This window comes from Fringilla coelebs (genome assembly GCF_963513975.1).
Source record: "Fringilla coelebs genome assembly, chromosome: 24".
Classification (NCBI taxonomy): Eukaryota; Metazoa; Chordata; class Aves; order Passeriformes; family Fringillidae; genus Fringilla; species Fringilla coelebs.
Window position 1 is genome coordinate 5,488,355 of NC_140050.1, and position 16,309 is coordinate 5,504,663.

The 16,309-nt window shown below is 58.0% G+C and overlaps 1 protein-coding gene across 2 annotated transcripts in view; it reads left to right on the forward strand.

Moving 5' to 3' along the window:
* The window catches only part of LOC311162573 (ephrin-A2), a gene marked incomplete at its 5' end in the record, with an annotated part of 61,753 nt that overhangs the window by 17,792 nt on the left and 27,652 nt on the right, over nt 1–16,309 (forward strand). The window contains one exon of one of the 2 annotated variants that reach the window (XM_084220975.1): nt 6,183–6,304. The exons of the other annotated variant lie outside the window; for it this stretch is intronic. Coding sequence (XP_084077101.1) covers nt 6,183–6,304 — 122 coding nt within the window. Of the gene's footprint in view, nt 1–6,182; nt 6,305–16,309 lie in introns of those variants that run through there. 2 annotated transcript variants of the gene reach the window in all.

Below are 16,309 nucleotides of genomic sequence, written 5' to 3' on the forward strand. Positions count from 1 at the left end.
TCACCAGTAAATCTCCCTGCTGTGTCCATCTGGGAGCAGATCATGGATCCTCACCTGGAGGAGCTGGTGATACCTCCATTGTGTCTGCTGAGTCCCGGGCTGGATGCTCCGGGACCGTTCCTGGTGTGCTCTTGTCTGGGTATCCGTGCCGGGAGATAACCTAATCCCATTTAGCCTTGGAGAGAGCCGGCAGATCCCTCCCCTGGGAGCCAGCGTGCAGCGGGGGGTGGTCTGTAATGAATTCCCATCATTCCAGCACAAAGGGAGCTTACAGGAGCGCTCGCCGCAGAAAATATGAGGGTCACTGCCCTATCATCCCTCCGAGACATCCGTCGTAGTTCAGTGATTCCCGGCTGCTGACAGGCAGCAGCCCTGGGAGGCAGAGCTGGGCCTCGCCTTCCCAGCTCTTTCCTGCCTGGAAAATGCCTTTTTCAGGGATTAAACGCCCTGCCTGGGGCTGTGCTCGCCTCTCACCCCCCTGAGCAGGTGTGTGACCTACCCCACGGTGCCCATTCTCCTTCACCCCGGTTTGTTATTCATCTGTATTCCAGCAGCTCCTCGGGGATCCCGATGGGAAAACCCTGCCCCAAGTCCTGTGGGAGCTGAGAAGTGCCTCAGCCACTTGGGTGGAAGCTGGGGGATGATGCTGTGGTGGTCGCTGGGGGATTGTGCCTGCAGACCCCAGGGTCAGGTTTGGGCATGCTTGAGGAGCCTCCCTGTAACAGGGAGGCTCCAGGAAACCATTCCCCTTGCCAGGGCCTGTTCCACCTCCCTGCTCTCCCTTTTCACCTTTATTTATTTAATTTATTTCCCCCCCCCCCCAACCATGGAAAACCACACGGTGGAACCTGCCACCTCCAAGCCGGGTTTTCCTGCGGCTCCGTGGCTCGGCCGGGATGTCTCACCTCGGGAGCTGCCAATCCGTCTCTGTCAAGCTGTCAACCCGGAGCGCGGGCTAGAGCCGCTGCAATTCAAAGTGGATTAACTCCTCGGGCTGCCCTCCCTCCCCCCGCCCCTCCCCATTCCACTTGGGTGGGTTTTGGCCGAACAGAAAACGCTTTCCCCCTGCGCTTTCCATATTCAAAAGCTCCCGGAGCGCAGCCGGATGGCAGCGGGGGCCGCGGGGCTTCAGGCCGGCGCGCAGGACACGGTGGCCGTGGGAGAGGGACACGGTGACCGTGTCACTGCGTTGTGTCCCTTTAGCGCCGTTTATAGGGTTCTGGGAATGGTCTGTGCCGGGACCCCAGAGGGGTGAGGGGCTGCAGACCCTCCCCAAAACTCCCGGCTTGTCCCCAGAGGGCTGAGGGGCTGCAGGGCTGGGGGGGGCTGTGGAGCTGCGATCTGCGGGGGTTTTTGCTTTCCCGGGTGTTTTCCCCAATCCAAGCAGGGGCCAGGGCTGTGTCGCATTAGCGGTGACCCGAGTGCACGGTGACAACCCCGGGGGGCCGCGAGGGGCACCGGCACTAGAGGGGGGTATTGCCTAAGCAATGCGGTGCTGCCGCTCCGCCGCCGCCGCCTCAGCTTTGGGCCGAAACCGCGGGATTTTGGCCCTTGACGGTTTCCCGGCTGTTTTTCCAGGTGTGCGCAGGTATGCAGGTGCCATCCTGCACCGTTCCCTCCCCCTTCGCCATGGGACTGTGAGTTAATTCATGGTGGGAAATTGTTTTGCGGACACTGCTGCGAGCGGGCGCTTCGGTGCCACCGTCCCCGATGGACGAGGGACAGCGGTCACCAAATGCCACCGAGCCGAGGGGAGCCGCTCTCCCTCGTGGCAGCACGGCTCCGGCGTGGGAAGGATTTATCTGCAGCTGGATTTTGGGGCTGGGTGTTTTAACGAGCATCAGATGAGGCGGCAGAACGCGCCCGGTGCTGCTGGGGGAAGGTGTGAACGGCCCCGGGCGAGGCGTGTCCGTGCCCAGGCTGCGGGAGGGGTTTGGGTGTTCCCGGGATCCGAGTTCCCACCCTGAGCCGCAGGCTGTGACTCTCTCCCATCCCGCTGGAGGGGAGACACTGCCCGAAATCCCGGGGGCCACACAGGAGCTCCGGGTGCACCCACATTTGGGATGTGATCGTGGGGTTTTGCCATTTTGCATATCTGTGGCAGCTGACTTGGTATCCTGAATAAACTGGGAGCTCAAGGAACGTGGGAGGCTCCAGGGAGCAAAACCTGGGAGCCAGAGCTGTGCCACAGTCTGGCCACATGGATGGGTGTCCCCAGCACTGCCCCCCCAGCCCCGTGAGCCAGGGATGGGCCCCTCCCTGACCTTTGGGGGGTCGGTGCCTTTGGATGGGATCGGAGTCCATGGACGGGGGCTGGTGCCTTTGGATGCCACACAATGCCAAGGATCCCTTGACTGGGGACATCAGCACCACCCTCTTGCATCCATGCCGGGCATCTGGATCCTGCTGGATCCCCTGGGATTTCCCATCACTTCAGGTGCTTCCAGTTCAGGAAGCTCCAAGGGACCTGCCCAGGCCCCTTTTTCTCCTGTTGCAGCTCCATTCCCAGCAGCCTGGCTCTGCTCTGTGCTGGTGCTTCCCGGCCCTTTCCCTGTGACTCCTCACCTTTTTAATGGGAAGGGTTTTTCTATCAGTAACAAATATTTTCCATAATTTCCTGGCCGATCCAATTAATGCAGAGGAAGGCGGGTGTGAATTATCCCTCCCTGCATCCAGCCTTGCCCCCTGCATGGAGCTGGGGGCTGGAAATTGCAGGATTTACAGTAATTAAGGCAAATAGTTGGTTTTGTTTGGTTAGAAAAACAACTTGGTGCTGTTTGGAGAAGCCAGAAAAATCCAGGAAAAGGTTTTCCTTCCCATTAGCAGGAGTGGGGAAGGAGAAGTCGTTCCATGCAAAGCAGGGCTGGGGCTGGGCCCTGCCTCAGGTTGGGACTGATCCTGGCTGGGAGGGAATGCACTGGAGCAGGTGTGGGGCTGCTCCTGCCTGATCCCAATGGATCATCCCATTTTCCAGGGAATTTCATCTGGGATCCCCCACAGCTCCTGTAGAACTGAGCTGGGATGCACTGGGTTGAACTGGGCCAAACTGGGATGCACTGGGCTGAGTTGGGCTAAGCTGGGATGCACTGGGATGAGTTAGGCTGAGCTGGGATGCACTGGGTTGAGTTGGGCTGAGCTGGGATGCACTGGGCTGAGCTGGGCTGAGCTGGGATGCACTGGGTTGAGTTGGGCTGAGCTGGGATGCACTGGGTTAAACTGGGCCGAGCTGGGATGCACTGGGCTGAGCTGAGATGCACTGAGTTGAACTGGGCCAAGCTGGGATGCACTGGGTTGAACTGGGCCAAGCTGGGATGCACTGGGCTGAGCTGGGATGCACTGGGTTGAACTGAGGTGCACTGGGTTGAACTGGGCCAAACTGGGATGCACTGGGCTGAGTTGGGCTGAGCTGGGATGCACTGGGCTGAGCTGGGATCCACTGGGCTGAGCTGAGCCAAACTGGGATGCACTGGTCTGAGCTGGGATTCACAGGGTTGAACTGGCCTGAGCTGAGATGCACTGGGTTGAACTCAGCTAAACCAGGATGCACTGAGCTGAGCTGGGATATGCTGAGTTCAACTGGGATGCCCTGGGCCGAGCTGGGATGAACTGGGAATCTCTGTTCCCGTTGGTGACCTGGCACCAGAAGGCATGGCTGACCCCCTGGCCAGCACGGTGCCCTTTGGATCATCCCCATTCCCCAGCCCACAGACAATGACAGGATTGCTCTGGGGGGTGGCAGCTATGGATTGTGCCCTGCCTCTGGAGCTGGCCCTGGAATGTGGCTCTGCCAGGGCTCGCACCGCTCTCCCCGAGCTGGGAGGAACCTCCTGGAGAGCCCGGAAAGGCTTTTAGTGGCTTGGCTGGAGAAATGGAAACAAATGAAGTTGACAGACAAGTGTCCGGGTTTATGGCAGCGTCCGCTGACAGGAGGGAGATTGGCTGTCGGGGGCTTGATGGAGACGGATCCTGATGGGAGCAGGATGAGGAGATGGATAACCTTGATGGAGCCGCGCGCGGGAGGACGCTCCGGCAGCATTATTCTGAAATAATTTGGTTTTTATTTGTTTTCGTTTGGGGTGGGAGGAGGGATGCTGAGCCCCACAGTCCGTGGAGTTTTTCCTAAACAGATTTGCTAAATAAATAATGAGGAGGATCCATATTTTATTTATATCCCACCTCTCTGTGTGGCGCTGGAGGTGTTTTACACTGGGCCGCTCCCTCCCTTTTAGCACGGACAAACTCCTAAGAGCTCGTGAGATGGAGATGGATTTACAGGGATATTTAGATGCTGAGCAGAAGGACAGGCAGCGGGATGTGCTGGAACTGCTCCTCCTGATGGACTTAATGGGCACCTTGGTGTTTTGTGAATCCAACTGGAAGTGTCTTTGCATCTGGAGGCACCTGAGGAATTCTGGTGGAAGCCAGCTCTGGCTCTGAGGGGCTCAGGGGGGACCTATACACCTGGGAGGACACTCCAGGACACCCAGGGGGACATTCCATGATCCCTGGGGAGGAGGGTCTGGAGTCCCTCTGTGTTCATTCATCATTCTGAAACAGTTTTTGGACCTTGGGGGGACCTAGGGGACTCTGGGAGCAGAGCAGGTCCTGTCCAGCAAGGACCAGCTCCCCTGGACAGCCCAAGAGGAGCATCCTTGCTCAGGGATGTGACTCCAGGGCCATGGGGTGTCCTGGCTTGGGGATGTGGCTGGCTCTGGCACTGTGGGGTGTCCTTGTTCAGGGATGCGGCTGGGTGGCACACCTGTGACCAAAAATTCCACTGGATTTCCCGTGTACTCCCCAAAGTCTGTCCTCCCCAGAGCTGGACATGGCCCTGCAGCAGCTTCAGGGCACTGTGTTTCAAGATTTCAACAAAGCAGAATGATCCATTATCACAAATTATTGTTTAATTTATCCTTATATCAGAGGTGAAAAAATGTCCCTGCAGAGGGTGGGACTCTCCCTGTCACCGTCTGTCTGTCTTTCCTTGGCACCTGTGGGTTGCAGGACATGTCCCTGTCCCCATCTCTGTCCCCTCCAGGGTGAGCCCCTCACTGCCCCTTCGAACATTTCCTGCCCATTGCTCCTCGGGCACCCCAACCCACCCCATCAACTCATCCCTTCCTCAAGGTGACGGACCCCCAAACCTCCCTCCTGCTTCCAAAGACCCCTCCCCACCCATGTGACGCCCCCCTTCCAAATTCCCAGTCCCCTGCCAGTGAACCGCTCCGCTTGTCAAAGCCCCCCTGCTCTGCCAGTGTGACCCATCCCCTCCCAAAGCCCCCCCCTCGCCGCTGGGACCCCCCCATTCCATTCCAAAGCCTTCCCAGCCCCCCCCAATTCCAAAGCCCCTCAGCCCACCCGGTGCGACCCCCGCCCCTTCCAAAGACCCCCCCACGGTCGCTGTGACCCCCTCCCCATGCAGATCCCCCTCTCCCGGGGTACCGGTCCGTTCCCCCCGCCGGTGTGACCCCCCCCTCTCTTCGACCCCCCCCCCCCCCCCCGCAGGGGCGTGGCCGCGGGGGCGCGCGGGAGCCCCGCCCTGGGACCGCGCCGGGCGCGCGCGCGGCCGCCGGTGGCAACAATGTGTCAGAGGCGGGGCGGGGGCGGGGCCCGGGGCGGGGCCGGTACCGGGGGAGGGCCCGGCGCGGGGGCGGTCCCGGGCGGGGGGCGCGGGGGGCGCGGGCGGCGGGCGCAGCATGGCGCGGCGGCACTGAGCGAGCGGCGGCCTCCCGGCCCGGCCTTTGTCTCTCCGGTGTCCCCGGGGCGGAGCAGCCCGCGGCGGGGCCCGGGGCTGAGCCCGCAGGTGCGGCGGCAGCACCGGGGGCTCGGCACCGGGCGGCGGCGGCGGCGCCGCGGGGCTCGGAGGAACTTGGCCGAAGTTGGGCGCGGGAGGTGGTGGTGGGGGGGGCGGAAGGTTCCCGGTACCGGGGCGATCGCGGGGCGCCGCGGGAACCGGGCCGGTCCCCGCCGCCCGAGCGCGGGATGCGGCTGCCCCGGCGCCGCCGCACCGCGGCCGCCCCCGAGTCCCCCCGCTGACGGCGCCCGGGGCCGCGGGCGATGGTGAGGGCTGGGCGCCCGCCCGCCGCCGCCGCCGCCCGCCGCCCGCCCGCCGTCCCCGGCCGGCCCCAGGGCCCCGCCGCCCCCTGAAGCGGCCGGAGCCGCGCCCGCCGCCCGCCGGGACGATGGTGCGCTGCGGGGCGGCCGCGCTGCTCGCCGCGCTCCTCGGCGTCTGCGTCTGGACCGACGAGACCGGGAAAGTTATCTCGGACCGGTTCGCCGTCTACTGGAACCGGAGCAATCCCAGGTGAGGCGGGGGGGCGGCGGGGGCGGCCTCGGCGCCCGAGTTCCAGTCGGTGTTTCCCCCGGTATACACACCCGCTGAGCGCCCGCTGCCGCCCGGTGACAGCGGCCGCCGCCGCCCGTGGCCGGTCGGGTCCCCCTCGAGCCCCCGGTGGGGTCCGGTGAACGGGCTGGGCGGCCCCGGGGAGGGGGGTGGTCCCCGGGGCTCCCTCCCCCGAAAGTTCCCGCGGGGCCCCGGGCGGAGCGTCCCCGGGGGCTGCGGCAGCGCCGGGAGCATCGCCGGGCGCGGGGAGCGTTCCCGGGGGCGGCGGGGGCTGCGGCTCGGCCCCCCCCCGGCCCCTCTGCGCCCAACTTCGGGGAAGTTCAAGTTCCACCCCGTCCCCCCCCGGTCCCTCTCCGGGGATGAAGGTTCTGCGAAAAAACCCCGAAATCCGCCCAAAGCGGCGGGTGCGGCTGCGGGGGAGTCGGGAAGAGCGATCTGGGGGGGAAATGGCAAAACGGGCCCGAGGGGGGCACGGGGCGTGCGGAGCTGGGGATGGCCGGCCCTGCTGCTCCCGGGTCATTCCCATTCTGGAAGTGCAATCCCCACAGTTGGCTTCGTTTCCTGACTCCAGTTGGAATTTTGATTTTTCTGTGTGTTTTTTTTCCCCACCAAGTGTTTTTTCTTTGGGGGCAAGAGTTTTCTTTCTGTCGTATTTCTTTGTTCATGATTTTGAGGATCCCAAAACTGCTGGTGAGTTGGAAGCGGGAGGAATTCTGCTCTGGGAATGCTCAGGTGGTTGGGACCCTCGAGATCCCCCAGCCCTCTCTGTTGGGGACACTCTTTGGGGTCTGAACGGGCTCGTTTGTGGGGATTCCTGTAAAAACGAACACTAGCCACCAAATTCCCATTTCCCCCAAAATTCCTCAAAGTTCTCCCAAGCCTGGCGGTGTCTGTGAGTGGTGAGGGATGAGCTTGGTGGGTGCAGCCCCTGTGGCCCCTGGCTTTGGGCTGTCCTGTTTTCTGGGTCAAGCGGGGCGTTCTTTGTCCCCCTCGGTCCCTGCGTGACAAGTGGCCTTGAGGGGCACGGCGTGGCCTGGTCCTCGTCCCCAGGGCTGCCAGGGACATGAGGCAGCTCCTCCAGCTCTGGGTGGCTCATCCCCTGCTGCCATCCATGAGGGGACCCTCGGTGCCACCTTCTCTCCCTCGATGACACCAGTGCAGCTGGGTAAAGTTCCTGGTGGCATTTCGGCGCCGGGACGTGCGCAGGGCTGGGAACCCTCAGGAGCACCTGGTGTCCACCCAACCTCCACACGTCCCTTTGGGGGGACCCACCCGTGCCCCTCTGTCCTCCCCAAAACTGGGGCGAGCCTGTCCCTTTGTGCCTTGGTGGTGGTTCCTTGGCGGTGGTGCCTGCGTCGTGGGCCGCCTGTGGTGCATATGGATTTTATTATCTCCCTCACATTTTTGTGGGGGATTGTAAGAGCCAGGGAATTATTTTTTTTTCCTAATTTTTTTTTTTGCCCATTGCGAAGTTTTTGATTTTCGCTCCTGGTGCTCCCCCCCAAGCTCCCACACTTTGTATTTTTGTTCTCCCAAACGCCAAACATGTGTGAGGTGTCTCCCCCCGTCCAAGTCTGGCATCCTGGAGATGAGGGTGGTTGGGGCGGTGGCTGGGATTTGGCACCCAAAGGTTCCGATGGCTGGGATTTGGCGCCCAAAGGTTCTGACGTTTGGGATTTGGCGCCCAGGGGTTCCTGGGGATGGGATTTGGCACCCAAGGGTTCTGATGGTGGTGCCAACAGCCAAAAGTAGCCCCTTGGCCACTGGTGAGGGGCGTCCCGGGACCCAGCACGGGTGATGGCGTCAGCTCCATCCCCTTCACCCCCTCGTAGAAGCCGCCGAGAATTCCTCCTCGAAAAAATCCACGGTGGATCATTATTCCATATATATTTATACATTTCTAAATCTGCTGTTGGCAGGGAAAATATTTTCGAGGATGGGGGGGAAAATAAAAATGGAGTGGAGGGAAGCGCGAGGGGCTGGGAGGGAAGAGCAGACAATGGCTGGTGGGTTCAGCAGGCACGTCCGCAGCGCCTGGCTCCGGGATGTGACCCAAATTTCCCCAATGTGGGAGCGCCCCGTGTCGCCAGCGCTCCCCGCCTGCGCCTTCGGCTCTCGGAATTCGAGGCAATTTATTAGGGGTTGCAAAGATTGAAATTGCCATTGAGTTTCCTGCTTATTCCCTTTTTGAACCCAGCGGTGGGTTTATTTTTTCTCTGGAGTTACTACAAGACCGCCTCATTCTTAAAAATGAAGGGAAAATGTATTTCTGTGTTTTCTGGTCCCTTGTTTTCGTTCTTTTCTTCCCCCCACCAATACCTCATTTAGTAAGGGGGAAATAAAAAGGGGTTTAAAAAAAAAAAGGGGGGAAAGACCCAAGGTTAAAATGTCCTGTTTGAACCCACAGACCTTCTCTGCCGCTAAATATTTTTCTTCAGGTTTATACAGCAATCTATATTTTATAAAAGACAGGAATAAATCTCATGGTCGATATGATTTGCCCAGATTAGAATAATTCTATATTTCATAATTGGGGCTAAATTAAAAATAAGTGGTACCTCGGGATGCTGCAATTTCCCTGTTCTGGGGAGAGATTTAACCACTCGCTGTGGATTTACAAGGTTTATTTTTATTTTTAAATGGTTTTGTGAGGATGCGCTAGGAAAACGTTTGGCTGGATGGAACTCCTGGGTTATCCAGGAAGAAAAATGAAGGATGATGAAGGTAGAATTATATAATAATGGGCACTTTTGTTACCATGTGGAAGTGTGGGTTTTTGCTCCGTGGCACGTACAGGCGCTGCCGATGGTCGCTCTCCGAGTGTGGATCTGTTGGCCATGGCTGGGCCGGTCATGGGTGTGGATCCATTGGTTGTGACCAGGGTGATGTGCCCGTGGATGGGACCTTGGGGCTCCTCCCTGGTCCAGCACTGCGGGCAGGGGTCTGGCACAACACCCAGGGCTCTTCCCGCCATCACTCCTGTGTTTTCGGGCTGGTGGTGCAGGAGTTGCTCACCCGTAGGATTCCAGGGTGGATTTTCTTTGGGAACCAGCCAGGTTGATTTGGGTGTGCTGGAGTGTCCAGCATCACCAACGGGTTGGGGTGTCCAGTTTTGGTCCCCATTGCCACCCCACCATAGCGGGTTTAGGATGAATGTCTCGGCACGCGGCACCGTGTGACAAAAAATCAGGGATGAGGGAAACCTCCGTGCTATGGTGGAAAGGGTCTGTGGAAAGGAGTGACATGTCCTCAGGAGGTCCCCAGTCCTGTGATCCTGACCCATGGTCTTGTGGCCATGCTGGAAACCCCTGGGAGGCCAAGGAAGGATGAAGGGTTTGGGATTTGTTGCCGTCCCCCGCTCTGCCGACAGCCGGGTGACGGGCAGGGGATTGTCATTCCTGAATGCTGGTCGGTGTTCCTGCAGCAATCCCGTGGTCACTGCGTGTGCCTGGATCCACGGCAGGAATGTGCAGAGTGACAGGGGTTCTCCTCCCTCCGTGCACAGCACAGATCCCCGGGACCAGGCGGGATCGTGCCCGTGGCCTGGTTTAACGCCGAGGTCACGGCGCTGCCTCCGAACTGTTCTTTTGCTGATTTCTGTATTATTTTTCGGTGTGGTTTGTGAGCACAGCTGGGATTTCTGTTCTGCTCCTCTGCACTCCCCAATCCTGGGATCGAGAACCGGAGAAATGGTTTCTGGCAGGGGGATTTATGGAGCCAGGTGATGCTCAGGGCCAGCGGTGATGGCAGAGCAGGACTTTTGGGGGGAAAGGTGCCTCTGCCACAGGGGTGGTGGGGCTGAGGTGAGTGGGGCACATCTTGGAGGGGATTTAGATCATGTTCCAAACCCCACTGGATTTTGTGCCCCTTTTTCCTGCATTCCCATCTCCTGGAGCTGCAGCCCTGGCGCCTGCTGGTCGCTGGTGCTTTGTCCGAGAGGCTGGAGCTTGGTGGCCATGGACAGGAAAGCCGTGGTCATGACCCACTGACCACCCAAGCCAGGGCCAACTTGCCCACCTGTGTGACACGAGGGGCTGTGCCAGGCTGCTGGTGGCTGCTGGTGTCCCACTTCTCCATCAAGGGAGTGAAGAGGATGCCACATCTGTTTTTTCCAGGGGAATTTGGTGCTGCAGAGGGGTGGCCGAGCGAGAGGGCTCAGCTTGGGCGATCCCACCCATGTCTCCATGTTGGATTGGGGGCTGGATCCTAAAACCTCTGTGTCCTGGCTTTGACTGGGACTTTTGGGGTCCCCAGGTCTCTGTGTCTCCCCTCCCCGCTCCCATGGACATCATACCAGGGCCCACATCAGCCCCTGAAAGAAACATGCCCTGTTTCCCCCTTGGCATGATTTTAATGTGAATTTTAACCCTGGCACTCGGGCTGTTCCTGTGTCACCATCAGCCCGAGTCCCCTCTCGGGGTGCCAGAGCAGTGCTGGGTGTTTGGGTGTGCCAGCGCTCGGCCTCGTCCTGTGCAATTCCTGCTCTTTTAGTTTTCCTCCTTCTGTTCTCCCTTTGTGCCGAGATCACTCCCAGCCCTTCCCACCCCTCTTTTCCAGCCCGTTAAGCCGTGTTAGCAATTCCTCACCAGCCCAGGGCTGCGGCGAGTGGTTAATGGAGAGCAGACACCAGCGGGCCGGCGTCGCTGACAGGATTCTCTCTCCGTGCCCGTCTCCGTCTCCGCCTGTCCCTTTCCAGGGACCGCAATTACATTCCCTGCTGGTTGCACATTTGGTATCCAAATGCCGGCCATGCGCCGCATCCTAATGCGAGGATGGGCTGGGGGTGTGCAGAGCTGCTGGAGGGTCAGGCGGGCCCCAGGATCCCCCCTGGATCCCGGGGTGTCCTGGTGGGGGGGGACCACGCAGAGGGTGGGCAGTGGGAACAGTCCCCGGGGTGAGAGAGGCCCTGGGGTACCATGGAAAGGTTTGAAAGTGCTGCTGTAGAAAGAAAGGCGCATGTATTTTTATATATATATTGATTTATATATTTACATACAAATATATTTATGTCTATTATAGGAATTAATTTACATATGTGGGTGTTTATTCACCTCCCCTTCCCCCCCATAAATACACTTTACACACACAAATAATCCAATGCTAAAAATTCCCCTGTCTGGCAATGCTGTGCCACCCCTGTGTGACATTTCCCTGGAATTCCTACCTGGGGGCTCCAGGATGTACCTGGCTGTGGGCTTACCTGGCTCCAGGGCTGTCTGGCTGTGTCCATCCCAGTGCCACATCAGGAGCTGGCTGGAGCCATACCTACCTGCGCCTGACAAGGTTCAGCTGCTGGGTTGGCTGGAAAATTGCAGCAATTGTTCCTTAAATAGCTCCTCGTTCCTGATGGTGACAATTTCGGTTCTTTTGTGTTAGATATTAATCGTGATTTCTGAGGCTCCGTTTTGATCCGAGCTGGTTTTCCCCACTTGGGGCAGAGATCCTGCCCCGCTTCCTTGGATTTAATGGGATTTATGGAAGGCGAGCAGCTCGGAGCACTGTGACCTGCAGCCCCTAAGAGGTGTTTCAATTCCTTTTCCCCCTTTGCCATGACCCAGTGCTCATCCTGCTGTCCAGTCACTTCCCTCTGCTGGGAGATCCATCCCAAAAACAGGACTGGGCCCTGTTTGGCCTCTGCAAGTGCAGGGGGAAGCACTGTGCTCCAAGGGCCCAGGCTGGATTATGACTGGGAATCAGGATCTTGGAGCTCTTCCCCAGTCCAAGTGATTCCATGATTCTCTGGAGCTGCAGAAGTGTTTGGGTTAGCTGGTGGCCACTTTGGCTTTTGCCAGATGAATTCCAGAGACATTTTTGAAGCCCTCCCCAAAGCCAGGGCTGTGTTTAGGGGTATCTGTGGCTCCAAACTCTTAGCCACCAGCGCATCCCTTCTGGATTTGGGGACCCCATGGTTGTTCCCACGGGCTGGTCGGGTGCTGTGTTGGGGAAATTGCACCCATGGGGTGTGGGATGCGCCAGGGCTGGTTTGATCCCGGCAGGAAAAGCGGGAAGGGGCGAAGCTGAGAGCAGGGCAGTGGGATGGAGCCTGTCCGGCAGCACCGGCCGTGTCCCTGCTCAGTCCTGGCTTGTTCCCGGGTGGTCACAGTGTTGTTATTTATTTATTTCTCCTCCCTCTTTCCCCCTTGGCTTGTTGCTGCCGCTGTGCCTGGGCTGCTAAAGAGCTTCCCATTGTTCCGCAGGTAATTACCTCCTAATGAGGCTCCCGGCTCAAAAGAGCAGAGCGGGGGCTGTGGGGGGATGTGAGTGGGCTGTGCTGGGAGGGGGTGAGGGCAGGGCTGGGGTCACCACCGGGGTCACCCGTTGGCTTCAGCTGTGCAGCCCGATGGTCTGAATTGGGGCTGGTGGAGGGGAGATCTACGGCCATGGAGCTGCCAGCCTGAAGCTTCATTCTAAAGGGCGGCTGGGAAGTGGTTTTGCCAAAATTTTCTTGTTGAGCCCCAAACCTGTGAAGAAATCAAAGCCCTGTGTATTTTGGCAAGGCGGGGTGGTGCTGGTGCTCGGAGCCTGGGAGCATTCCCAGCCTTTCCCTTGGTGTGACACCTCCCTGCCAGCCCTGTCTGGGACAGGTGTCACCTTTAGGGACATCCTTCATTTTGAGCCAGGATGATGGGAGAGGGATTTAGAAACAGGGATTTAGACTATTTTTTTTTTTTTTTAAATTCCTCCCCTTTTACATTTTTCCCCTCTTCCCGTGTTTGCTTCCCAAGGCCCAGCCAAGCAGCGAGTGATGCCAGGAGAGGAACGGCCACAGGGGTGAACCATGTCCTGGTGGGGCTGTGCCATGGTGGGATCCTTTGGGATACACCTGTGCTGGAGTGGGATCCTTTGGGATACACCTGTGCTGGGGTGGGATCCCATGGGATAAACTTAAGACATGGTGGGATCCTGTGGGATCCATCCCTACTCTCCCTCAGCACATCACCTCTTCCTGACCTCCCAGTTTTCCTCTTTCCTTGATGCTTCCAGCTTCTCTGGCCTTGTTTTGTGGGATTTTCCCCTTTTCCCTGCAGCTGTGAACCTCCAAGCACACGCGTGTGTCCGTTCAAACGCCGGGGCTGCCCGTGCCGGGTCGATCCCACTAAACTCCATCCCAGTGCTGGACCTGGAGCCACCGCTCCCTGTGGATGCCAATACCAGTATTCCCACCCCTGACATTCCCACCACCAGTATTCCCAGCACTGGTATTCCCACCACCAGTATTCCAACCACCAGTATTCCCACCCCTGGTACTCCCGCTGCGCTGCCCAAGCGTTCCCAGGATCCGCAGAGTTTTACACCATCGCTCAATACCTTTTTTTGTTCGACTCCAGGAATGGACTTTTTGTTTCAAACTCCTTATCCACCAGCCCCAAAGTCCCCCAGGAATCCAACTCTGGATTTCGGATCTTTTGTGCCAAACCCAAACCTCTCTCGGCTCCAATTCCCAGCGCCGCTGACTTTGGGAAAAAAGGGGAATAAATGGTTCTGGGGGCTTTGAGTGGGAATGGGGAATCCCCTTCCATCCCCAGCTTCCTCCTCCTGCCACATCCCAATTGCCTCCTCCATCTCTTTCCTTGGCGTTCGTCCGAATTTCCCTGGAAATATTTTGCTGTTTTCCCCCAATGCAACCAAGTTTTGTCGGATTTTTCTTTTTCTATCTGCAGAAGAGGAGGAATTATCCGTCTCGGTTTATTTTTCCTTGAACATTACACGGGAGCAAAACTCACCCATGTGCTGGGAAAGAGATAAAGTGTTTAGACAGCAAATACAAATATTCCAGAGCACTCAGCCCGGCTACAGCAATTCCTGCCAGGATTCTGGATTCCGTGCCATGTCTTCCAGGGGGGTTTTATTTAGACTGTCTTTTTTTTTTATTATTATTTATCAAAAACCCTATTTATATTTGCAGTAGAATAAAATCAGCCTGACCCTGTAGAGAACTCGAAAAATCCCAATTCTTTCCTTTTCCAATCCTGTTTCCACTGAGGAAAGAAAGCCCCTGGACCTCGTGCCCTGCACAAAATTCAACCGCGACGGGATTATTTCAGCGGCTGAGCTTCTCCGCAGGCGCTGGGACGGTGCCGGCTCCGTGTGTCCCCCCCAAAAATCGGGATGCAGGGAAGCTCCTGCAGAGGTGGGGATGCAGCTGGGGCCCCCAGTGTTCTTCCCATGGAATTTTGGGGGCAGGTTCTGACTGCGCATGGAACGCTCAAAAAGGGGTGTATTATTTATTATTTTGATCTTATTTTAATATTATTTGATGGATGGGTTCCCGCTGCTCCTCAGGAGCATTTCAGTCTCCCGTCAATGTCCCAGCCCCACTGGGGACCCCACGGGTGTCACTGTCATCCGGGTGCCGGGCACGGGCGCCGTCAGGAGCTGAGGAAGCTCTTTCCCAGCCAGCTCAATAATCCCAATTATTATCTGGATTCTCGATCAGGGTTGCTTATTAAACTTGGCACCGCTGGCTTTGCCGTTCCGGCCGCCTGCCTCAGCAGAGGGATTTATCTCCTGCCGACGCGGGAAGGAAATTGAGTGGAAAAACGCGGGGCAGAGCCCCCCGGGACGGCGGGGAGGGCCGGGGGTACCCGGCTTCCCAAGGCTTGGGAGATGCTGGCACGGCCCCAGCAGTGCTGGGTTGGGTTGCTGGAGCTGCCTGGGCCGTGTCCGTGTGTCCATTTCCATCCCTCCATCCCCACCCTGTGCCGGGATGGGCGTTTTTATTCCAAGGTTATTTTGGAATGGTTGGTGCTTTTATACAATACAGCAGCGGTTATTTTCCCTTTTCCCTGAAATCTAAAGGACCTTTTGTCAGCCGTTCTCCCCCTTCACCTCAGGAATATCAGCTTTTTTCCAAATCCAGGTCTTTCCGCTGGAATTCCACAAAAACCTTCCTGGTTTGCTCACCGACCCCTTCTTTTTACATTTTGCCCACAAATTGTGTTTTATTTTCACCCAACACTGCACTGGAGCTGCCTGAGCCAGGGCTGATGTGCCGACCCTTCCAAAGGGGCTTTTTCCAAATTTCGCCCAGTTCTCAGCTCCGTCCTAGCAGAGCATCCAGGAGAGTGGGGTGGGAGGTAGGAGAGATGCTACTGAGAAAATATTCTCTCCTGGAGTGTTTCCCTCCCTCCTGGTGTTTGGATGTTTCAATTTTCCCATCGCTCTGCTCCGCTTTTTCCTGCCTTTCCACCATTTTTCTGCATTTTAAAAAACCTGTACAAATACTGTAACTGGAGTTCCTTCTCTTTGTATGTCTGGCTGCTCTCTCACTCCTGGGTGAGCTCCTGGAATCCCCATTTTAGGGTGGGAATTCTCCCCCATCTCCTCCCTGTGTTGCTGCTGGGGGATTTGGGTGAGGGCTGGGTCGGCTGCAAAATCCTTTATTTGGGAAATTACTGTTATCCTGAACCTTGCAAGCTTCTTCCCTCGGGAGGATCCTCGTGCTCTAGGGCTTGGTGTCGATCTTGGGAATGCTCCAGGCTCTCTCCTTGGCTTTTTCATGATCTTTCGTGCTGGGTGGTTGGGAGAATTTGCTGCTCTGGCTGAGGGACTCGGGATGGAGCCGTGGCTCTGCCAGGCTGTGCCTGTGACTGTCCCAGTGACCGTGCCATTGTTGGAGATCCGCCGTCGGGTACGGCACTGGCACACGGGGATTCTGGCACCTCTCCCGGCTGTAAATGCTGGTCAAAATGGTGCTCCTGTGTAGTTTCCAACAGAGAATCTGAGCCTGTCTGGAACAGAAGCGGCTTCTGGCTCCGAGCTCCGTCCACGTCTCCGCTGGATCGCCGCAGGGTCGCGGGGATTGGTCTGGCCAGAGCCGCGCGGGTGCCGAGTCCTGTGGAACACCGTGTGCCCCGCCACGGCCCTGGCATTGCTCCTGACCCTTTGAGGTGGAATTTAAGGCTAAATTGGCAGAGTTGGAAGCAGGTTTGGGAACAGGGATTGCTTTTGCAGGATGCATGCTCT